The sequence below is a fragment of the Toxoplasma gondii genome, chromosome XII (assembly GCF_000006565.2).
Source record: "Toxoplasma gondii ME49 chromosome XII, whole genome shotgun sequence".
Classification (NCBI taxonomy): Eukaryota; Apicomplexa; class Conoidasida; order Eucoccidiorida; family Sarcocystidae; genus Toxoplasma; species Toxoplasma gondii.
The window spans coordinates 3,913,214-3,936,445 of NC_031480.1; the positions used below are offsets into that span (position 1 = coordinate 3,913,214).

At 59.0% G+C, this 23,232-nt stretch overlaps 1 protein-coding gene across 1 annotated transcript in view; it reads right to left on the reverse strand.

The window, feature by feature from the left end:
* The window catches only part of TGME49_248510 (hypothetical protein), a gene marked incomplete at both ends in the record, with an annotated part of 40,114 nt that extends 17,332 nt beyond the window's left edge, over positions 1–22,782 (reverse strand). The window contains 3 exons of the mRNA XM_018780865.1: positions 237–5,743; positions 6,346–9,105; positions 9,546–22,782. Of these exons, the coding sequence (XP_018635003.1) occupies positions 237–5,743; positions 6,346–9,105; positions 9,546–22,782 (21,504 nt within the window). The remainder of the gene's footprint in view (positions 1–236; positions 5,744–6,345; positions 9,106–9,545) is intronic.
* Between the last annotated feature and the right edge of the window lie 450 nt (positions 22,783–23,232).

Genomic DNA, 23,232 nt, shown 5'->3' on the forward strand with positions numbered 1-23,232 from the left:
GCACTCACAGACTCGTCGTAAAACAAGCAGACGGAGTCGCAGCAAATACGAAGAGGAAATGGGGAGACGACAGATTGTTCGAGAGCGACCTACTCTGCATTAACGGCGAGACCCGTTTCGTCACGAACCACGACCCATAAGGCATCCACTCTTCCGCAGGCAGAGAGAGACACACACAATCAGTGGCATGAAGAGGACGACCAACAGTTGGAAGTCTCATGCGATACCAAACGTACCTGGCGAAGGCTTATGTTCGCCACAGTTGTTTGTTTCGGACTCGCAGTGTTCCTGAGGAAGGAGACATTCACGCGATCACATCCACCAATTGCCAAGGGTGTGAGGAACGGCCAGCGAGCAAGAGTGACCTCAACTCCGCTTTCGATGCTGATGTCCCAGTCAACGCTCTCCTGTCCTTGCTTCGCATCTTCAGCGCAGAGTCGGTCCTGGCTGGCGACTCCACAGATGGGCTCCTCAGCTTCTCTAGACGCTTCCCAGGAACCCACGTAGTCTGTAGCCTCCTCCGACTCGCCAGTTCTTTCCTCCGGTTCTCTCTCTGCCTCCGTGCTTGTCTCCTCTTCACGTTGCTCTCCGGAGTCTCTGCGCGCCGTTGAGACGCCGAAGGCGTCTGCCTCCTGTCCAGCCTCAGTTGTCTTTGGAGGCCGGTTCGACGACGAAAGTGTGAGACGCTTGAAGAGTGCAGCCATCATATCGCGTTCGTTCTGCTGGTCGCTGTCTCTCTCGATGATGGCACTTAGGTCCCTCGACAGACTCTGGAGCAGGGAGATATCCAGGCCACAAAACAGGACACGGCAAGGCGACGAAACGAGGTGCGCTCTGCAAGCGAAACTGTGTCTCTCCCTTCCGTCGGCTTGCAGGTCTAGCGCCCTCGCCGCAGAAAGCCGGGGAGGAGAAGCAACCAGGGTGGGATTCAGGGAGAAACGGAGAGAGAAACTTAGTGGTTCTTCGAGGAGCGGACGAAGCGACCGGTCGGTTTGGTGGATAGCGGCAACGACAGGCGCCGGACAACTCGTTAGGCGCAATCGACAAGCCGCATGTCTGGCTTGGGCTTCTCCGCCACACGCCGGCAAACTCCCTTCTCCGTCCGAAACAACGCCAGCGCTTCCCGCGAAGGCTCGGCTACCGCGTCTGGTCCTGCGACCCTGGCCAGTCCCTTCACTCTTCGTCCCCCGTCGTTCTCTGTCGCCTCTCCGTTCGGCTTCTTCGTCGACGCGGGGACGCGTGCTCGCCCAGCCTGTGGTTTTCTTTCCTGGGACTCTCACGCGTCCTCCAGCTGGATGGTCGTTGCTCTTTCTATCCGAGTCCTTCCGTCTGCGTCTCGCCCTGAGTCGGTCCGTCTCTCGCGCCTCGAAATCCGAAACCTCCGAAGGCAGCGCCAAGCTCGAGGGGCTCCCCACGAAGGACTTCGTCGCCTGTCTGTGCGTGTGAGGCGACGAAGGAAGAGACCCGCTCTGCTCTTTGGCATGCCTGCGTTCGGGGTAGAGTGCGGGAGAGAGACCGACAAGAGACCAGCTGGGATTCAGGAAACGCACGACTTCGAACGCAGAAGAAGCAGCCGGCAACGCAGAACAGGAAGGAGTGAGACACATTGCCGCCGAGTTTAGACGCGGGAGCCGGAGGATGCGACAGTCCCTAAACGCGGGCCAGGAGACAAGGAGAATGACCCCTGAGGCCGTGTTGGCAGCGTCGACGAGCGTCCTCGCAGTCGCCTTACACTCGGGCAAGTTCTTCCGCGACCCTGAGGCTGTCGAGGCTTCTCGCTGGAAACAGGGAAAAAGAGACGGTGTAGCCACATCAAGTTCACCCACCATCACCGTAGATGTGGAGAGGTCGAGGTTGACGGAGAAAGGCGGAGGCCGCGCGCGAAGGATCGCCGCCTCAATGCCCTCGGTTTTTTCCGGTGTGTCTCGGCTCTCCCGCTGTTCTTTCTTTTCTCCCCATTGGTGTCTGGCGACGCGCGAAGACGAAGAAGGGTGCCTATGAGAGTCTCTGAAATCCGCCACTCCTCTCGGGGGTGGACCTGGCTTCCTGCTACGCGTCGACAGGGACAAAGAGCGATCCACTGGGTCTTCGTCTCCAGGTAAGTCTCCTTCCTGGCCCTGCTCGAATCCCTTCCCCACCATCAGAGACCCTCGGAGAGTGCGGAACCAGCCGGGAGGTTTCTCCCTTTCTCTGCGCAGCCCGGTGTCTCCTTCCCTGTCGTCCTCGCTGAATGCCGTGTCTCGATGCGTTCCTTCGGTGGCCGGTTTGCGGTCATGGATCTCTCCAGGCTGACATGAAAGAGCTCTGGAGGCGGAGCCCTGCAGCTGGGAGTCTCGAGGTGAAGGCGACGGCACCCGGGACACAGCCCTGGACGAAGCCGACAGCGAAGCGGCATGACGACAGGAGGCTGACAAAGTCGCAGAGTCCCGCGGGAGAGAAGAATGCGAGGAGGCAGAACCGGAGCGGAGCTTCCCACTCGGCTGGGGCGTGTCTTCGGAGGTCGGATTCTGGAAAAAAAACAAATTCTTACTCGTGATTTGAACGTTCAAATCCGTGTTGAACAGCAGACAGCGATTTCGGCGAGTCGACGCTTGACATACGGACACCGGCGCTACGGCAGCCGGGTGTCGACTGTCTCCTTCGTCCCCTTCTCCTTCTCGTCGAGAAGACGCATGCGACGGAGACGAGCACGAAGGAGAGGCTTGGGAGAGAAGAGTCTGCCGGCCACTCCGTGGCTCCGTTGCACACTCGAAGGAAGACTCTTCTGAGGAAGGAACAATGCGACATCGCGTCCGCCTAGATCGCATTTCCATCTCGGAGGAGGAAGAATGGTCCGACACTGCCGACGAAGAAGAGGCAGAGGAGACCAGCCCACTTGCGTGACCTCGTAGTCGTTCGCCGCGAAGCCTCGAGCTCATCACTTGGCCGTCGTTCGACGTCGAGGGCCTCCGCCGTCGTCTCAACCTCTCAGACGTATTCGCGAACTCGGCGCAGAACGACGACGCCAAAGATAACGATGAAGGCGACGTGGAGGACACAGAAGCGTAGCGCGAAAGCAGAGGCGGTCTCGGGGATCCAAGCCGGCGGCCCATCTCCGCCTTTGGACGCGAGTGAGTCTGCAAGGTTTCCCTGAGCAACCTCCACAAGCGCTCCTCTGGATCGCGGCACCGTTCGAGCTCCCTCCCCGCCTCGGCGCCCTCACCTGCTGCCTCCCCTACCACAGCAGAAACCGGAGAATTTGTGACCCAGAAGGAAAGAGAATTGACCTTGAAGGAGCAGGCGAACCGACACGAGCTTCGTGGCTTCCCCGTCGAGGTTCTGGGACCGACTCGAGTCGTCTGAGCCTCGCCCGCGGCTTCCGGACCCAAGGGAAAGTGTCTCGTCCCAGCTCGAGGAGACGCCCACGGCGAAGAGGAGACAGGGACGGAAAAAGAAGGCCTCGGATCGGGGCTGCCGCGAGAGAACTCGAAGCTTTTCCGAGGGGGGTGGCGCGCGCCCCACAGGGCTACCTGTTGCGGGAGAGGAGACGAGAAGAAAAGAGGAAACGCAGGGACCGGCACGGATGGGGAGGACGAGAATGGAGAAGGGTACAGCGGCGGGGGAGCGTCCGAAGAGGAGAACGGTAGTGAAGGAGGAGGCTCAGCGGAGGAAGGAATCGGAGAAGGAAGAGGAGCGGAGAAGCCATTGTGGGACCGTTGCGAAGCGCTTTCGCTCTCTGGGTGGTTCACCGTACATCTACCAGGCCGACAATCAGAACTTTGAGCTTGTCTGCCATGTAGGTCGCACACCCCGAAGTCTTCGCAGTCCTTCGGGCACTGTTCTGAGGGCGAGAGCGAGACGCAAAAAGGCTGGCAGTCGGAATCGAAAGGCGAATGAGAAGCAGACGGATCGGCACCCCCGAGGCTGTCTGCCTCACGGATTCGCCTCTGCACGCGTTCCCAGATGGCTGCGCATCTCGCAAGGGACAACGAGAACGAGTGACCGAGAGACTGTAAATCGGACAGCAGCCAAAGAGGCACGACGACGAAGGCCTCAGGAAGAACCGCAAGGACTGTGGCTTCAAAATGCGAAACGGTCGAAGAAGTCGGGGAGAACGAGGGACGAGAATCCGCGTCTTCGTCCGCTTCGCTCCGTTGGTTTTCTGAGCTCGAGTCGTGGTGCTCCCGGGGGTGACCCGCTTCAGCGACGAAGGGTGAAGAGGACGCGCGAGAGCGAAATGTTCTCCGGCCTTTATTCTCCGGCTTCAACGTTACTTGCTCACCATCACTCCCAATGCCTCTGTATCGACAAGGGAAGACTCGAGGGAGGCCAGAAGACGCGTCGCTCCCGCCAGAGACACAGGGCGGAGGCACATCTCGTCCAGAAGCCGAGGAACTAAACTCAGCAGAGGAAGACGGAGAGAGACAAGGCGAGAGAGAAGAAGCACTCGCTGAACAGACCTCGACAACGGACAGAGAGAACATGAACGCGTCCTCTGCCTCGAGACTCACGGACGAGGAGGTGCGGCGACTGTGGGGTGGCCCTGAGTGAAGCTGTGAGGGGAGCCGAGGAAATCTGAAAGGGAGAAGAAGAGCAGCAGTTGCAGGGCTGATTGTACTCTTGGGTGTTCCGCAGAAGATCTGGTAAATGAAGAGGAACGGGGGAGAAATGGGACAGGCTTCCAGAGTCGGTTCGAACGCGAACCTCCGTTCAGTTCTACGAGTTGTTGATTCGCTTCTACATGTTCTCGCCTCGCGCCCCCATCCTTCCTCTTGACTGCGTCGCGATCTCTCGTCCATCTCTACATCAGCCGTTTCGGCTTTTTCGTCCAGTGTCGCGGTCTCCCCATGTCTCCCCTTCGCGGTTCTCTGCTTCGCAGCTGTTCCCTCGCCATCCTTCCTCGCTTCCTCGTCTCCTCCCCGTCTGACGGAAGCGAGCAGCGACCGCAGCTGACTCTGGACAGAAGGCCGGGCGCCGACAAAGACTCGCGCGTCTCTGCACTTGCTCTGAACCGAGGACACAAACACTTTCGTGTAGCCCACGAAGACGTCCACATGGTCGGCAGTGGCAGAGACGAACGGACAGGCGCAAGTGACATTTTCATGCTTGATGAGGGAGGAACGCGAACGGTGGACGAGCCTTTTTCCACGCATGGACTGGTCCTTTGTTTCGTGCGTCCCTCTGCTCTTCAGTTGAAATGTCGCAGGCATTCCTTCGCTCTCGTGTGTAAGCGACTGGGCCTCGTCTTCTGTGTCATTTTGCCTGCTCGCTCTCTGTCTTCTTCGGCTTCTTTCACCTTCATCTAGACGCGACCTTCCTTGCGAGTGTCTTTCCCTCTCCGTTCCGCTTTCCCTGTTGAGTCTCGGCTCCTCCCTTCGCGCGCCTCTCCTCTCGTCGGCTTGGTTCTCCTCTGTTGAGCATCTCCGCGAGGCGTCCACTTCGTCAGCCACCCTTCTCATCAGCTTCAACGCCGTGCGATCAAACATCTCTTCGCGTCCCAAGACGTAGAGCGCGGGGCGCTGTACAGAGAAACGCAGATCGAAAGGAGCGGGCTCCTGCCACCATTTCTGAATTTTTTCTCTGAGTTCTTTCCCCGGAGACTTCCGGAGTGCCGTGTCAGAGAGAGACGGCAGAGACGAGAGAGGCGCAGAGGAGGGAGACAGCAGAGGCGACGACGCCTCGGACAGCGGCGAGACCGGCGCGGAGGAGAAACTCGAGGAGGGTGTTGCGGGCAGGAGCTCCGAAGCAGATGTGGACGGCAGGCCTGGAACGGAGGACAGGGCACACTCGAAACGATGCAAGCTGGACGGGAACGCAACAGCTCCAGGCTCACCAGGATAAAGACATGGATCCAAACAAGACCCCAGACAGTCACGCGCGAATCGAGAAGGGCCTTCACACCAGCAGACACTTCAACAAAAATAAGGACTCAGGTCGACGCAGACATACGACATGGGCACAACTGGCAGGTGTATCGAGGAAAACCGATTTCTAGGTCTGTCGTGAGAAAGGCAAGAGAGAGCAGACCATTTAGGGAGTGCAGGCATGCGAGGAGTGAATGCGTCTCATGGTGCAGGACGCAGACGAGGCACAGATAAAACCGCGGTGTCCCACAGTTCACGTTTGTTCAGCATTTCTCTGTCTCTCTGCGCATTTGCGTCGGTTGTGGTGTGAGATGACCTTGGATGCATGCACAGCCCTCTGAAAGAGTCTCAACGTTGAATTTTTGTATGAGTTATTCCAAAGAGGCAATCGCAGATACAATGGGTCTCAGCTCACACAGAAAAAGACGACTTGACGTCGCGCATCCAACATGACTAGGCTTTAGGATTACGAGTGCATGGATCGCGAGACACGACGTCCTACCGGCTATCAGTTTCGCAGTTTCCAATGCTGTCTCTACACAGCCGGCAGCCCATGAGGTGAGCCAGTCGAGTCCCTTGCCGGAGACAGAGGCGGCTAGGCCACTGCCTCGAGGCGACAGGGGAGGCAAACTCGCCACCCAGGAAACTGAATGCGGAGCGAGATCCTGAGATGTTGACACTTTGAAGACATCCTGGTGACGTCGCTGGGATGTGCGAGGCGGCGCACCCGACATGGCTGAGGAGCGGCATCCAGCAGCATTCACGCCAGGAGACACAGTTGAAAGCAGCGGCCTTTCCCTAGGTGGTTTCCGTTCAACGAAACGCTGTTCCCTTCCCGCTTCGTTCGAGTTCGACAGGACAGTCCTGTCGCTGTCCGTCTCACAAGAAGACTCTTCCCCTTTGGTCGGGAGACGCGCAGAGGAAACCAAGGGAGCACGACTCGAAGAGGCTTCAGCGGACATCTGACAAGTCGGAGGGAGAGAGGCTAGAAAGCGAAAGTGCAGACAGGGCCGGCGCGGGGTATGGTCAGACTCGAGTCTCAGAGGCTCTGCGGGAGGCGGCGTGCCAGCGCACTCCACAGAGGAAGAGACAGCTGTCTCCGTTTCGACTGGCGACATGCCCTTTGGGCGCCAAGGTGACCCTTTTCCCCGTCGTGTGTCCCCGGTCCAAGCGACGTCACTGCGACGCGACTCGGACGCAGAGGGGCGAGGTGAAGAAGCGCCGATCTCCCCCAAATGCGCACCCACCCGATTCGGAGGAAGAGGAGGAATCAGAATTAGGAGATTATCAGAGAAGACCAAGGGCTCGCCCAGGTCCCCGCATTCCGGATCCTCACGAAATGGGAACGCCGAGAAAAAGGGACGCGACGACGGCGACGAACGTACGGAGATCGAGAGCGGCTGCAGAGAAAGCAGAGTCGGAAACGGGGATGCTGGACGTTGCCGATTACTGTCTCTCCGTTCAAACGTTGAGGCCTTTTGGGCCTGCCTGCCATACTCCCTAGAGAAACTGCGACCCGGTGTCAAAATGACCGGAATGCACGCGCCACTCTTCAGCCGTCCTGACGGCCACAAGGTTGCGGTCGATTTTGGGCTTCTCCCCTTCCGCTCTTCGTTGTCCTCTGCTTCACCAGCCGGCAGCCGCCGCCCTGGCCCAGGCGTCTTGCCTTTCTCCGTCTGCGTCCGAGAGTGACTTCGCCTGCAAGAAGCCCCAGTGAAACCGTCACCAGCGTCTCGACGAAGCGGCGCCGACACGACGCCCGAGACAGACGCAGCCGAAGGACGCACGGGAGTGGCGCGAGGCTTCAGGGGATTCTTGTCGAAGAGAGCCCCGGCATGTACCGCTTTCGCGGCGTCTACCAGGGAGAGTGGAACGGAAGAGAAATCAAACAGTGTGTGCGTCTCTCGGGGTCCGTTCTCCTCGCGGCCAGTGCGTCTTCTCCGTCGGATCCTGGACACGCAGCAGAACGAAGGGAATAAAGCAGCAGGTGGCGAGAAGGTCATCCGAAGAAACTCGTCTGCGTGACTGGGCGACTCAGGCCGTCGGCACCGAGGCCCTTCGACCGCGTCAAGGTTTTCCGAGTCTCTCCAGCCTCGAGGCGGATCCAGCGGGAGGACGAGAACGCCGCGAGAGCAACGAAGTTCGAGCGAAGGCGAAGAAACGCGATCTGGATCGAGAGAAAAAAAAAGCGAGCCCGTGGACACGCATACGCCTTCAACTCGAGGAAGTGCAAAACAGAAAGAGCGTCCTGTCTGATCCTCGCTGAAAAGCAGAGACGGATTCGAAGATCTCGAATTTCGGGAAGATGGAGTCGGAGGTGAGACCACGGACCGGCGCATGCAGAGAGCAAGGCTGTGCTTCCTGGGCTCGCTAGAAAGGGAGACGGACTCGTCGCTGTCCTCGCCAAGCGAATGACCCTGACATGAAGCACCCCGAAGAGGCGACCTAGCGGAAGACGCCGCACACACCCCTGAGGACTGAGAGAGTGAAGGAGATAAGGAAGCAGAGAGTGACGGAGAAAACGAAGAAGACGAGAACGAGGCGGAGCGCGAAATGCAACCGTCGCGAACTTCGTCGTGTGTGGACGAGGGGGTCGAGGAATCGGACCTCGACATCTGCGACCGACCCGTTTGCCGCAAACAGGAGGGCGACGCAGACCGAGAAGAGAAAAAGGAGGACGTCGGAGAGGACTCCAGATAGTGAGGAGTGTACACACGGTCTGACGCGCTAGGTGAGTGCCGGCTGGTTGGCATCTGGGAGACATACCGATGCGCCACGAGCTTCTCATCTTTCATGCCATGTTGGCACCGCCCTTCAGAGTGCTTCGTCCCTATCCTGTCTGGCCTCTCTTTCGGCTCTGCATTCCTTCGGATTCCATCGACTCTTCCTCCGATGAAGCTGCCTCGTCGGCGGTGATGCTCCTTTCCACTGACTTCTCCACATCTTCCCCTTCGTTCTTTCTCCTCGGTTTCTGCACTGCGCGCCCTCTCGCTGGCCTGCGTGTGCCGCTTGAAGGCTCTTTCGCTCCTGGACTTCACTGCGGCTCGCCTGCACTGTCTCCCGTCCTCTGTGTCCGTGCCGTCCGCTCTGCGCCTGCCTCTTCTTCTCGCCCAGGCTCCGGTCTCTGTCTCTCCTTGGTCACTCCCCGGGCGGCCGCTTCCGCACCCGACTCGCAGCCCACTTTCAGCGTCCTTGGACTCCACAGAAGGAAAGTAAGCGGCGATCTTTTGCGTCCCCAGGTGAAGTTTGTACATCCACCACACTGCAACGAAAAGGCAGACAAGAACCGAACCGCCACACCAGTACACGCCGGGCTTCATTTCGACTGCGAATGAAGGCAAACGCCAGAGAGGAGACCGAAAACTGGCCAGCGATCGCAGAAGCAACGCTGAAGAGAGACACGCCAAGGAACACTGATCATGTCTTTTCTGCATCCCTGAAAGAACCTGTTTAAATGCAAAATTCTCCATGCAACGTCAACAAGAAATCACGTCTGGCATCGAGGCTTTCCTTGTTTCGCATCCACGTGCAGCCGATCTCCCGTCTTGGGTGTGAAAGCGCAATTCGAGCTGATCCGTTTCTTCGTTTTTGCATCTCCTCCCTTGCTGTACCCTCTGTCCCTCTGTCGTCTACAGCGCCCTCTTCCGACCTTGATTTGCTCTCCTTCGTTTTCTTCGCTGCTTCCTCACCCTCTCGACTTACTGGTCCGAAGGAGAAACGAAACGCCAAGCCCGGCGTACACCTTCGCGATGTGGACGGCACACCTGGCTGTTCCAGATCTCTCCGGGCTTTCTGCCTGCGGAGATCTCTGCCTCACAAAAGAAGGCGAGACAGCTGATTCCGTCCTCTTGGCTCTCCCAGACGAACGTGGCGACTTGGTACGCGACGACGCGGATTTGAAATGTCGGTCTCGGCATCGCGCGTGCGTTGGGCGCTCCTCATCGTCCCCGTCTCGTAAACCGTTCGCTTCTTTGCCTTTGGTTTCCCTTTCCTGAGACATTTCTCCCTCATCATCGCCTCCCTGGATTGTGCGGTCTGTTGCGTTGTGAGCGTCGACGGTGACGAGAGCGAGCCAGAGGCCAAACGACTCGGGACAGTCTCCAGCGGTCTCTTCATTGGCGTCCGATCCACCCTCCCCTTCATATCCATAGACGAGAATTTCTGATCTTTCGCGGCGAGAGCCGGGCGTTCGGGTTCTCGAGTCCTGGCGCTTCGCTTCGTTGAAGTCTGTCCGGTGAACGGAAAACGGAGAACTGTGTGAGCAAGGAAGAGTCGAAGGCCCGGAGGGCAATGCGCGGCGTGATGGTGAACAGGACGAGACGTTGCGGGGGAGCCCACACATCTCAGAGACTTGAATAGCCTTCGCGCCGCCGCCAAGGAACAGCCACTGCTTCACAGTCCAAACGGCGAGGCACATTCCTGTCTCCTCTTCTCTTTCTTCTTCTCCACTGATTTCCTCTTCTTCTCCACGGATTTCCTCTTCGTCTTCACAGTCGTCCTCTCCCATCCGTTTGTGCGGGTTGCCTCCCCTCTCTCGGCCTCCCGTCACTTTGCGCTGGACAGGGACGGGGGCGAGGTGGAGAGCAGAGAGAACGGCTGTGTTTGAGAAGGTGACAGCGAAGCAGGGCAACACCCGCAAGTGGGCGGAGGCCTTGGCACTGTCGCCTATGCGCTCGCCACCTCGGGGGGGCGACACCGAATGACGGCCTCTCTCCGACGTATGCGCGGCAACCTCTCCAGTAGCTTCCGTCTGGCTCTCCTCAGCCGGCGCCACGCTCAGCTCCTGTCTCGTTTCTCTCTGAGCTGGTTCCCTCTCTGTCGTCACGGCGACCTTCTTCTCTCTGTCTGGGCCTTGCTCTCTCTCTTCTTCTCTCGCCGCCTCTGGGGCGCCTGCCCCGCCAGACGCCCCGTCCACCTCCCGCTGGCCTGGCCGAACCTGCGAGCTCGCAGAAGAGGCAGAAGCCGAAGCTAGGGCGCGGGAGAGAAGGAGGAGGTGGTGCTCGACAGGCGGGGCGCCCGCAGCCGGAAAGCGAGAGAGAAGAACATCGTCTGAAGCTGGGAAGCTGCGCGGGTCGCTCCGTTTGCCAGACGCGACTTCTTGCCCACATCGACAACGGAGAGACAGAACAGAAAGCTCGACAGTCACACATCCGTCCTTGCCTTCTCTCCACAAAGCGGGTCTTGTCTCGGTGTCTGCGACACTGTCAACTTCTTCGCTTCCAGGGAGACCTCCCGCTTCACCTTTCTTCTCTCCGCTGCAGATGCACCAAGGAGGGGAAGCCGGAGGAAAAAGGCGAAGAAAAAAAGGATACGTCGGGGTGCCGGGAGAACACTCAGAGGACCCGCGGGACGGCGCCAGGCGATTTGGCGTGGACTCGAAACGTGAGCGGCTCTCAAGCAGGCGATCGACAGACGAACATCTCGCCTGCATCGCGAGACGGTGCCGGAAGCACGAAACAACGAAGAACAGACGCTTCAGACTGGATTCTGACAAGCAGATGTCGGCGTTCGCCGCGTTAACCTGAAGTCGGCAACTCCATGCAAAGCGAGGTAACCGGGTGCACGCGCTTATGTGTCTGTGTCCAGACGAAAGAACAGCGTCTGCATTCTGGGTTTCTCCAGTTCTTGCCCCGTCGTCTTCTCGAGTCGGCCCCGGCGGCTCTGCGAATGGCTCTGGGTGACTCCGCGAAGAAGAAGCGAGACGAGGAGACGCGGGAGAGGCCTCGACGCTTGGGAGACTTGCAGACCTGGAGTACCGGAAATGCAGGACCCCCGGGAATGGAGAAGAAGGCAAGGAAACGCGACAGATCTGGGGGCGGCTTCCAGAAGAAACTGAGCGGTGCGAGTTCGCTTTCTTCTCCTCTTCCCGTGGGGGTTCCTGCTCAAGACGCAATCCTGGCTCCGCATCATAAGGCGAAACGTAGGATAGAAAACTTTGGCCGGGGGCGGAGCAAGCGGCCGAAGAACGAAAAGACGCATCCGGCGAGGAGGAAAACACCCGCGGTATCGGAAATGAATGAACTGCCACAGAGGGAGGTTCAGATGATAACGACGGGCGGCGGCTGTGCTCGTTCATGGCGAAAGAGCTGTACGGCCTGTTTGCCATGCAGGGAGCCCCAGGAGCTGCTTCAGCGAGAGGCAGAGCCGAATCCGGGAGCAGACGAGGCAGAGCTCGAAAACCTGGAAGAGACCAGACGGACGTGGTATCTTGCCAGACGCCCCGACCCTTTCCGTCCATCGATGTTCCACAGAACGTTTGGGAGTTGTCCGTCGAAGCATCGCCAACTGAACCTGAAAGAGGCGACGTCGAGAGCAGAACAGACAGCACACGACTCGACGTCGACCAGAGTGACCTCGCCCTCGCTTGGCGCTCGTGAGCGCGGGAATAGGGGAACTCCGAGAACGCAGACGCCAGACGCTCACCCCGTAGGGAGCGTGAAGAACTGGGAAGAGTCTGCGGAGACGAGGCGCGAGGTACATGCGCGTTCTGCGTACAAGACGTCTTTCTCTGAGAGCCAGCTGACGGCCGCACGGCATCGAGGGAGGACGCAGAAGAAGAAGGCGAGGAAGGTGCAGAGACAGGAGTCCAGTGGAAAGCCGACGAAGATGGACAACTGAAGAAACTCTTTGCTCGGTCGATGTCACGATCCCGGCATCCTGTCTTGGTCCTTCTCCGTTTCGTCGTTTGTTCACCTTCCTGTTCCATTGTCGATCCTTCGTCGGTCTCGCGTTCTGGCTCGAACTCTGCCTCCTTCGGTGTGCGTGCGAAGACTAGCAGTGGGGCGGGAGCGACCCTCCAGAAGAGAGGAGAAAGCGCGTTTTTGATTGCAGGCGAAACCCCCGCCAATGCCATCTTGGCTGCCTCCTGTGTTTCCATTCCCTCGTTCGAGGAGAAGAATCCACACAGCCGGGTGTCATCCCACTCGGATGCGCTTCTGGCTCTCCCCATTCCGCTTTCTCTGGCGCTTTCGAGTGACACACCCAGCTCCTCGCTCTCTGTCTGCTGTACCCGCGGCCAAGTTGGCCACAAGCCTTCAGCTTCGCTCTCTTCAAGCCCTCCAGGAACCTGTGCTGTGGGCCTTCTCCACCGACGACATTCGGCGCTTCTCTCGTACCTTATCTCCCCTCTCTCTACGCCGTCCCTGTCTCCATCCCCTCTCTGTCGACCATCTTCCTCAGGCTGGACCCAGCCGTGTTCGAAGATATGGAGACCTTCGAGATGCGCCTCGCACGCTTCCAGCAAAAGAAACCGTTTGGCTTCGCGCTGGCCTCTCCGTCTCGATTGTTCGTCTTCAAGGCTGCATGCGTAAGTTTCGCTTGCCTGTTTTTTCCGCTCCTCGTCTGCCGGTTCTTGCTGGGCGAGATGCGCCTCTCCGACCCCCTTGGTGGGGCGACGCTCAGCCGAATCAAGCATCCGAGAGATGTCGACCGAGGAGCAGGAGGCGAAATGCGACGGAGTGCGACGTTCGTTTCCTTCTCGCTCGCCTGTCAGTGTGCCGTCCCCACTGCCCGAGAACGCAGAGGGGGACGAAGACGGAGAGAAGAGGGCGACGGCAACGAGGCCTCGCAGATCCAGAGCGTAATGGAGGAGCTGGAAGGGATGAAGTGTGGCGGCTTCGCCTTGGAGAAATCGATCTTCTTGTTCTCTTCTCCACCATTCAGGTAGGCTCCGTCGCGGCCTACAAAATGGCTCCAATCGTTCTCGACGCACCACCAGAGAACGAGAAAGATGGACCTGCTCAGCTTCGCGACTTGTCTCCCCAGAACTGTCGACAGGCGACGAAGGAGACGCCGGCGACACGATCAATGAAGACGAATCACAGGCGAGTACGCCAGGTTGTTCAGCCGTCTCGTGCTCGTAGCGAAGATACAACTGTTCCAGGCGGAAAGCGAGAAGGAGGTTCAGTCTCCTCAAAAGCGAGTCCGCCGCAGTCGTCGACGGAGAATCTTTCTTGACTGTGTCTTCGGAGCCAGTCGACGCGAAAGGGACAGCGGTGTCACGCGATCTGGAAACAAACGTGGGCGGGCACTCTTGGGGCTCGAAAAAACAAAGTTCGCTCTCGCTGTTGCTACCCAATGCGTCAAGCAAATCAGCTGAATACAGTCGCTTCCATCTGCCTCTGTTCTCTGTCTCGGCTGTTCTCTCCTGATCTGCCTTGTGAAGGCGTATCCCGTTGTGTCTCTTCTCGCAGTCAGCCAGGGAATCGACATAGTTTAAATCCTTCTGCTGCCGATGCGACGTTCGTTCTTGCACCTTTTGTCTGACCGATTTCACCTCTCCTCTCCTCGTTGCCGTGCATCTCACCACTCTCCCTTCACAATTCCTTTGCTCTTCTCTTCGTTGGTTCACCTCTTCGTCTCTGTCTCCCCTCCTCCTTGTCTCGCGTTCTTCTTTCATGTCTCTCCCTGCCTGCGGGAAGCGTCTCCCTGCGTTCCAGGCCATCGCGTCCGGATTTCTTTCCGACAAGGAGATGGTACGCAGCTGTTTGCCAGTGAGTCTCTCTCTGCTTCTCTCATCGTCCTGTGAGTCGCTCTCACATCGCCCTGAACCACAAACGCTGCACTGGCGAGCAGAGCGTGGGGAGTGCCCTGCGGGGCTGTGAGATTCTGAGTCGGAAAGACCCCCCGCGGTGTCTGTCTTCGGGGACGCAACCGCCTGATGCAAAGCTGGTGAATAGGGTGACGAGAAGGAGGAAAAGGCCAACAAAACGAGGTACGTCTCTCTGGTGAAGAGAAGAGCCACGGGGCTAATCCAAGTCTCGATTTGAAGGAGGGGCGGCATCATGTGACCTTCGTCCCCTTCGCTGAGAAGCCATCTATCTCTTTTTTCTTCTTCGCGGTCCCCGGCACTCCCTGCTGCTTCGCATCCACTCCCGGACGCGTTCGAAGACGAAGATCGACGCGAGAGGTCCTTCGGCGTCTTCCCTGAGCCTCCTGCGAGCCCCTGGTCGTCCTGGCAAGCCTTTGAAGCAGTCTGGATCATCGATGCGCATGCAGATGTGCAACAAACCTGAGAGGACGGCAGACGCCAAGGGGACTTCTCGTTGTTCGCCGTCTGCCTCGCGGTAGCCCCCGGCGAGGAAACAGGAGAGATCGGAAACCAAGCGGAGGCGACGCAAACAGACACTGGCTGCACCACTGGCGTCCAGGAGCGCGGGCGCGAAGCCGCCGAGTTGACACAACGCGGCGCGGAACGAAGAGGTCGACATGTCCGATACGGCAAGCCGTTGCTACGAACACGGTCCCACCCGTCGGCTTCTCCAGTCGCGTCGCTTTTGCCTCTCCGAGTTCTTTTCCGCGACCTCTCTGCCGCAGTCCCTGCCTCGCGGTCGGCCTGCCTTTCGGATGGACAACGGACAGATCGGAGAGGCGACAAGCTGAGTCTCTCTGGCTCCACTTCCTCGTATTTGCACCGGGGATTCCCAGACGCCAAACATGCGCGAGGAAGCGACTGTTCGCGTCCTTCTTTCTCTTGTCGTTCTCCTTCAGAGCGTCCTCCCAGAAACCGGCCCTCGACCGAGCTCTCGCCGTCAAGGCGCGAGGGCGAAGCAGAGCGAGAAACGAAGAAGTCCGAAGCAACGCAAATCGAGAGTCTCTGCAGCGAAAGGTGGACCCCTGGCTTCACTGCGGAAGCGCCGAAAGGCGGCGAAGCCCGACAAGGACGAACCTCTGTGCCCCCCAGACATCCCGCATGCGCCTGTGTACACGCATGGTCCCCGCCTGACCGTCTGGCTCCTCCCGCGTTCTCGCCGATCTCTGGGCAGCTCTCCAGTTGTGCCGCATTGCTTCCGCGTCTCTCTCGAGACGACGGCCTTGTTGTGGCCTTCGTGCTCTGGCGGTCTCCCCTCTCTGTTCTTTCTGCCTCACGGGCACCACCCAGCTGACGCGCCACTCGCGGCGGGAGACTCCCGCGTCTCGTCTCCACGTTGGGGGTCTCTGGGTCTCGCGCTTCGTCGACGCTTGCTCTCCTCGACCGCCATCGCCCCGCCCTCTGCGTTCCAAATCGCTCGTCGATCGCTGTCCGGGAGCAGTCGCCGGGTCGAGGCTGTGAATCCGAGGAACCACTTGATCGACGCGGCCGCTCCGAAGTTGCAAACGGCGCCTCGCCAGGCGGCGAACAGCTAAAGATCCGAAAAGGCGGGAGAGAATCCACTCCGACAGCCTTCGTCCCAGCGTTGCCCCGCTGCGTGTGATCCCACCACCGAGAGGTGATCTCCGACGAAGCAAGCGACTGAGGCGACACAACCGCCGTTGACCCTGCATCCGAGAGACCAAATTTCGTCTTGTTTCGCTCTCCCGTCTCGCAGGAAAAACAGAGACACAGAGGGACTCTCCCACGGAGACTCAGACGCTCAAGGAAGAGGCGAACTCCGGCAACTCGCGCATCATCCTCGTTTTGCTGGCGGCAAAGAAGAAGGTTCTCCATTGTTTCTTCTTCCTGGTCGTCCTCGCTTGCCATCTCGCTGTCTCGCGCTCTGTCCCTCGTAGGCTCACCAGCGTCTTTGGAAGACGCGACAGAGGGATTTGCATGGTGAGACAGAAGCAGAAGTGACACAGGTCCGACAGCGACATCTACGTTCGCTGCAGACGCCCGATGAGACGCCACATGACCCTGAGAGCAGGAGCCTCTCTCGGCTTCATCGCGCGTTGCTTCGTGGTTTTCTGGCTCAGCCGCGCCGGACGTTTCGCCGTTTCCGAATCTCAGGTCTTCGCCGGAACACTCCACACATTCACACGGTCTGGAGGCGGAATGCAGTTCAGCGAAAAACGCCGACAAATTTGCCTTCTGTCTCAGCAGGCTCCGGCAATCGACCACTCCCGAGAGAAGCCGACAACGGGCGAACAGCGCGTCTGCGCTCGCCTCAGAGGAGGCTGGTGAAGCCTGTGAAGCTTGTGTGACACACGGGAAGGCAGGCAGTGACGACGGCAACGACGGGAGCACAGCGTGAGACAAAGCATGATCGGCACCGTAACGAGAATAACCTTGACGCAAAAAGGATTGCTCCTGACTCGCGTTAAAACTCCTGTAAACTGTTCTTTCTTCTGGACCATCTTCACTCGGGTCTCCCATGTCACTACGTTTCCCTAGACATATCGCTGCAATGCTCCTCAGAGCGGCCCTTGGTCCTTCATTGGTGCCACTGTTTACATGGCCGCGCTGCTCCCTGGAAGCGCAAGACAAAGGAGACGAAGGACAAGAAGGAGACGAAGACACAGAAGCAAAGGCCGAAGCAGAGGTGACCGAAGCAGGAGGGTCCCGGGACCTGGTGAAGCAGCGCTGCCCAGAAGGATGCTGATCGCGAGTAGACTCTGGACGTTTCCCTGAACAGGAGCATGAGGAAGAATGAGGAGCGAGAGAGAGAGGCGGCGGCGTCTCCTCGGCAGCACTCGTTGTCGCTTCTTCGAGTCCTGAAAGAGAAAAGTCACGTCGCGTAGGTACAGTACCATCGCAGACTGGCGAATGGTAGGAAAACAGTATCCCGCAGTGCGGAGACACTGTCGAGAGGAGGCGCGATCTCGTGGCGTCTTGGGCTGGAAAGGACGAACTGTCCAATGCTTGCTGGGACTGAATGAAACGCGGCGCAGCCGATGGATAAGACGATCCCTGAACTGACCCATCCTCCCTCAGGTTCTCCTCCTTTCCGTCGTGCGATTCCGGCATTTCCCTGAACGTTCCTTGGTCAGGAAAAGGAGTTGGACAGCTGTCCTTTCTACTGGCAGACGCCCTGGCAGTTGCATGCTTGTTGGAGGCGCCGAACGACGAGGAGGAAGAAACGGTTTCTGACTGTTCGCGTTCCGCTCTTTCGTCCTTCCTGTCTTCTCTGTTTACCTCGAGTGTTTCTTCATCTTCCAGCGCCAGAGACTCTCCCGGAAAAACGAGCGACTGAACTGCTTCGTTCGGTGACCCGAGAGACACGCAGGAGAATTGGAGGCCGCATGACTTGTCGTAGGCTTCGAAGCCAGCGAGAGAGAAACAGAGCGCATGCAGTCTCAATCCGGGCGCCTGGGCCTCCGGTCTCCCGCGCATTTCTCCCGCGTCGGATTCACCGAAACTATTCAGGTTAGACGTCCGACACGACGACCGCCAGCGAGGGGGCACCGAACCGGCGGGTGGAGTGGAGGCAAGATGCCTCTCTCCAGAGCGAGCTAAGAATGATGCATGCGACTCACTGATACCGTTTTCAGAGCGTGACGAAGTTACGCTCACCCGGCGAATCCTTCCTGCGAGGTCGACAGACTCGGCGAACTTCGTTGACTTGCCCCCCGTCAGTCTCTCCCCGTCGCTGTCTTCTCTCTCTCGGCTTCCACCCTTGTCGAGCGTACCGGGACTCCTCGGAGAGGCCGAAGCAGAGCCGGTGAACGACGACGAGGACAGAGGTACGGGCGCGAGAACGAGATGCACTTCGGCGTCGAGACGAGCGAGAGTTACGACAGAATGCAAGGCGTTGCATCGCTCCTGCCGAAAAGAGGGATTTAGGGGAGGGCTTTGGAAAGAGAAAGAATGAGAAGGGAGGACCGCCGGGAAACGAAGAGCGTAGTTCTTCGTGCCGTGCTGAGAGCGGTGAGATTCTTCTGTCTCTGGCATTGAAAATCCCCTTCGTCCTCTTTCGAGAGTTTCCTTCCCCTTTCTCTGTAGTCCCTGCGGGGCGTTGTCCGTTTCACCCCAATTAAGGTGGATCCTCGTCCGTTCATTCTTCACACGGAAATGGAGAGAGGAAAGCGCGAATTGGGTCTTCTCGCCTTTGGCATCCTGGACCCCCCTGCCAACGTGGTTGCTTGCCTCTAAGTTTCCTCTCCCGTCTCCTGCTGCCTCCGTCGAGGCTCCCGAAACCTCGCCTGCTCGCGGACGAAAACGGCCAAACGTTTGTCGCAGGAAGGCGAACAAGGAAACAGGCGGCGGAAGCAGTGGCGCGGAGGATGCGGCCGAGACGTCGACGCGAGACGAGGCAAGAGAAGAACGCCGAGGCGATCTCTCAGGACACAGAGGCGCCGGAAGGTACCTCGGGCGCGGAGGGAGAGGCGGCAACGAGGAATCGAGCGAAGACAACGAGGATGAGACAGACAAATCAGACGCGCCGGTCGCCGCACGCTCGCAAGAAGCTGTCCACGACGTAGAACCAAGGAAGGCCGGCCGTGAACACCCAGCTGTCGGCGACGAAGAGGGCGAAGGCGAGACAGACGGTGAGCGTCGCTGCATGCGTTGTTGCATGCGGTGGTCAGCAGCGAGTCGCGCGTGGAGACGAAGAAAACCAACGAGTTCCTCCCGAGAAACTTCGATGTCGATTCCTGGGATATCAACGGAAGTGCTTGCTGTCACGGCGAAGATGCTCTGTGAAGCACAGGCGGACGAACTTGAAGGAACAGAGAAAAACGACGCGTCACCAGGATAACCTGCTGGAACCTCGCGGCTACGACTCACCCGCTGCGTGGTAAGAGGCGAAGCCGAGAAACCAAAGGCAGATGCTCGTCCGCCTTCGTCGTTTCCCTGACGGCTGCTTCCTTCTCCCTCATCTCGCTCGCCGACAGCCTCCCAGCGGGACTGAGAAAATGAGAAACTTGCCGTATGGGCAATCCCTGAACTCGAAGAAGCAGACGAACCCAACGAGGCGGCCGACGGTGACGGCGGCGAGAAGGAGCCACTGGCGCCTCCTGTCTCGTGCGTGAAGGAGACACACCTCGCACTTGACAGAAGTTTCGCAGGAGCGACCGGGGAGGCAGAACCGGAAGAAGCGGTGGGAGAGGAACCGGGAGAAGACGAACAGAGAGGCTCTCCAGTGGCTGACGGCACGAGCGTCGGGGAGACAACTGACGGAGAAGAGTCTCTGGTGCGGGGCCGTCCCCTCTCGAAAAATGTCCTTATTGACGAAGCAAAAGTTCCCTGCAGGTCTCTGTGGGCAGCCGAGTCGCTGCGGGAACAGGGATGAAAAGACGAAGGGGCGTGAGGAGCCGACAGACGCTGGGATGGTGACAAATCAGCATAAGACGTCGCGGAAACATGTTGCATTGGCGGATGCCACCGGCATCTGGTAACGCCACCTGAACCTTGCTGCAAAGACGTATTTCTCGTGATGGTCGTGAGGGTGACGACGGAGAACGCTGCGGGCTTTAAGATATCTACTTCGTCCTCGCTGCCAGCTTCTTCTTGCTTGCCTACGGACTCTCGTCTCTCTCGCGCCTCGCCAGTGTCGCTGTCGAGTGTATCCGCCTCTTTGTCTCCTGGAAAAGACAAAGAAGAGGCGGAGGCCGAGTGCGGAGAAAACAATCCACGGCGGGAAGCACAGCCACACGAAGAACCTGCTCGCGACACCGGGGGGGCGCCGCCCAACGCCGGGAGGGCGCCGCCCAACGCCGGGAGGGCGCCGCGTCGCCAGAAGACCCGCAAGCCGTCGACATCGAGAACCTGTCGGAGGCAGACGAAATCTGTTGACTTTTCTTTTGCTGAGAAATGCGGGAAAAGTGAAGATCGATCACCTTTTCCAAGCCCCTCAAACAGGCCGCGCTGACTCCGGGACTGCCTGTCCACGTCTGGAGCCGAAGGCGACAAAGGGTGAGCCGAACTTCGAGGAGATACATGCTCTCTCGAAGAAGCCGTCGCTGCACTTGGGAAGCCCAGCCAAGACGACAGCGGAGCAGATGTCGAGGGAGACAGAGGCGGCGCCTGCATGCCCTCCCTCGCGGATGTCGGTCGCTGACGAGAGACAGCAAGGAACTGTGGCGAAGACTGTTGCTTCGGGTGTGTCTCGTCCGATTTCTCGTCCTCCGTTTCGCGGCCTTTCCAACAGACGTCTGAGGCCCGATCACGACTATCTCCCTCATGATTCCTCCCGTCTGTGCGCTCTCTTTGCCCTCTACTTTGGTCTTGGTCTCGCGCGTCTATGCACCTGATCTCTTGTTGGTTCGGCCCTGCTTCGTCTCCCGCCTTGTGTTCAGCTTCCACGTCGCCGCTCGCCTCTCCGGCAGATCGCTCCATCCCTCCCAACTCCGGATCCGAGATCGCCCTCTGAAGCGGCTCGTTCTGGAGAGGCCCGCTGCCTGGTTGCCCGAGAGGAAAGATCGCCAGCGAAATGTCATCCGTGTCGGCTCCCTCCAATACGCCGTCACTCATTGGAGACACCTGTCTCTCAATGGGGCGACTCTGTGGGGCGCCGAAGGCTGAGGATGACGAAGCAGTCACTGCTTCGGCCTCGCCCCCGTCTCGCAAAGCATCTTCGTCGTGGGCACTCCCGCCTGTGGAAGGCCGGACAAGAAGCCATCGACGTGAGGTCTGGTCACCGCCTTCCCCGTCTTGCTTTCCTACTGTCACACCTTCTCGGTGTGTATCGTGCTTTTTCGATATATCCCGCCGCCAATCTTGGCCTTGTTGCTCTCTTTTGGTTTCTTCATTCGGCGCCTCTCCATCCCTCTTGCACCCGTTCAGTTCTTTTATTCTCTGGGTTTCCTGGCCACTCTGCGTCTCTTCTGCGCCCTCAAAGCAACGCCACCGACAGGCACCAGAGGCAGGGACCTCAGACAAAGACGCGCGAGACGCCGGAGACAAGGGATGCACGGTCTGGACGACGGCCGAAAACGAGACACCCGACAGAGGGGCAATTGGGGAAGGAAAAGGGGAAGGCTTCACAGACTCATCCGAAGAGAAGACGTCGAGAGTGTCTTCGATCTCGCATCCGAGCGACGACGACGTCAGTGTGGCAGATCGCGGAAGCAGAAAAGAAGGGCAAGGCAGCCCGCTGTCAGAGAGGCGTCCTTCATCGCGTTCCGTATCGCGTGCAGCGGACGGAGATGTGGGGACCAAATATCTCCGAGGATCTTGGTCTCCTCCACCCACAACGTTTTCGACTTCGACGTTCGCTCTCAGCCCCCCTGCAGGCCGGCGCGAAGCGTGGACTGCCCTGGCACCTGTCTCCTGAGTCTCTTTCGGGGCCTTGCGACACCCTGCGGTCTGGGCATCTCCTTTCGTCGCCGCCTCGACTGCGCGAGGAGACAGATGCGTGGAGGAGAAGAGAAGCGCTGCTAGGGAGAGACCACACTGGAAGGGGGACTCAGGCGTCGTCCAGCTGTCCTCAAGAGACACCTGGACGTTCGTGAGGTGGACGGAGACGCGCTTGAGGATGTGCACAAGCAGCGAGGAGAAGAAAAGCGGCGAGAATGGATCCAGAGACTCCGGCAAGACAGAGTGCATCACGCGGTGCGCGAGCGCTCCGAGGGGTCGCAAAGAAGAAGAGACGACAGCGAACGCCGAGGACGGCGCCGGCGACAATGAAGACGCAGAGGCCGAGGATGGAGACGAGACAGGGACAGCGAGATGTTTGTTGTCGCCACTGCCGTCGGTTCTCCAGAATGTTCTCCTCGATTGAGGCGCCGTTCCACGAGCGACACAACCTTCTGCCGCGCCATGTGAGTGCTGCCAGCGCAAGGAAGAAGGCGAGCCATCGCGGGGCAAGTTGGTGTCTCTCTGCGTCTCTTCAGTGGAACGACGAGACGACGTCTCCGCGACGGACAGAGCGGGTGAGGAGGATGCGACGTTCTTGCTCTTCTCTCTGTCTCCTCGTCTTCGACTTCGCCCAAAGTCTCTGCATGTGCCAGCAAGGAGGGGAACTCCCTCAGACTCGGACCTTACAGAAAGAGCCGCCTTGGCGCCTCTGAGGCTTGGACTCCCAGGCACCACTGGCTCCGCGGCAACGAGGGCAGTGACGGTGTCGATGTGCAGAGCAATGGTTTTCCCCCTGCTCCACAGAAAGGTCCAGGGAACGTGGAGACGCACAGAGCCTACCTGCAGAGACTTCAGCGTGAAATGCGGGGAGATGGGGCGGTCGCGAAGCGCGAGAGAACGCAGGAGAAGTACGCCGGTGTACCTCCATCGAACGACTAGCTGCTTGCAGTCGATGTTCAGAGCCAGCAGCAGACGGGTGAGAAGGAAAGTGAGCAGACGATGAAGCATCGTGAGGGTCGGAGAGCAGAGGGGCGGGAGAGGGAGAGCAGGAGGAAGGAGAAGTAAGGCCGCAGAAGACACATGAGGCCAAAGAGAGGAACCAAGGAGAGAAAAAACAGTGGAGGCTGAGCCAGAGTCGGCGCCAGAGCACGCCAGAAACCGGTGGCGATACGGACATAGATACAGAGGGAGAGGAAGTTCTTAGCAAGGAGAGACGGCAGGAGGGGAACAACGAGACGCAGAGGGCAGCAAGAGAAAGGGAGGGAAAACGCGGACAGAAACTGGAAGAGAGCGGGCAAAACAGGTGGACTCTGTCGGCGACCTTTTAAGGAAAGTCTGGGCGGGACTCACGCAAGTTCTGAAAAGGAAAAAGACGATTCTTGAAAGGCAAAGGGGGTCGCGGGAGGATCTCCAGTTCGGTATATAGCCGGCAGGTCCCGACGAAGAGTGACGGACGCT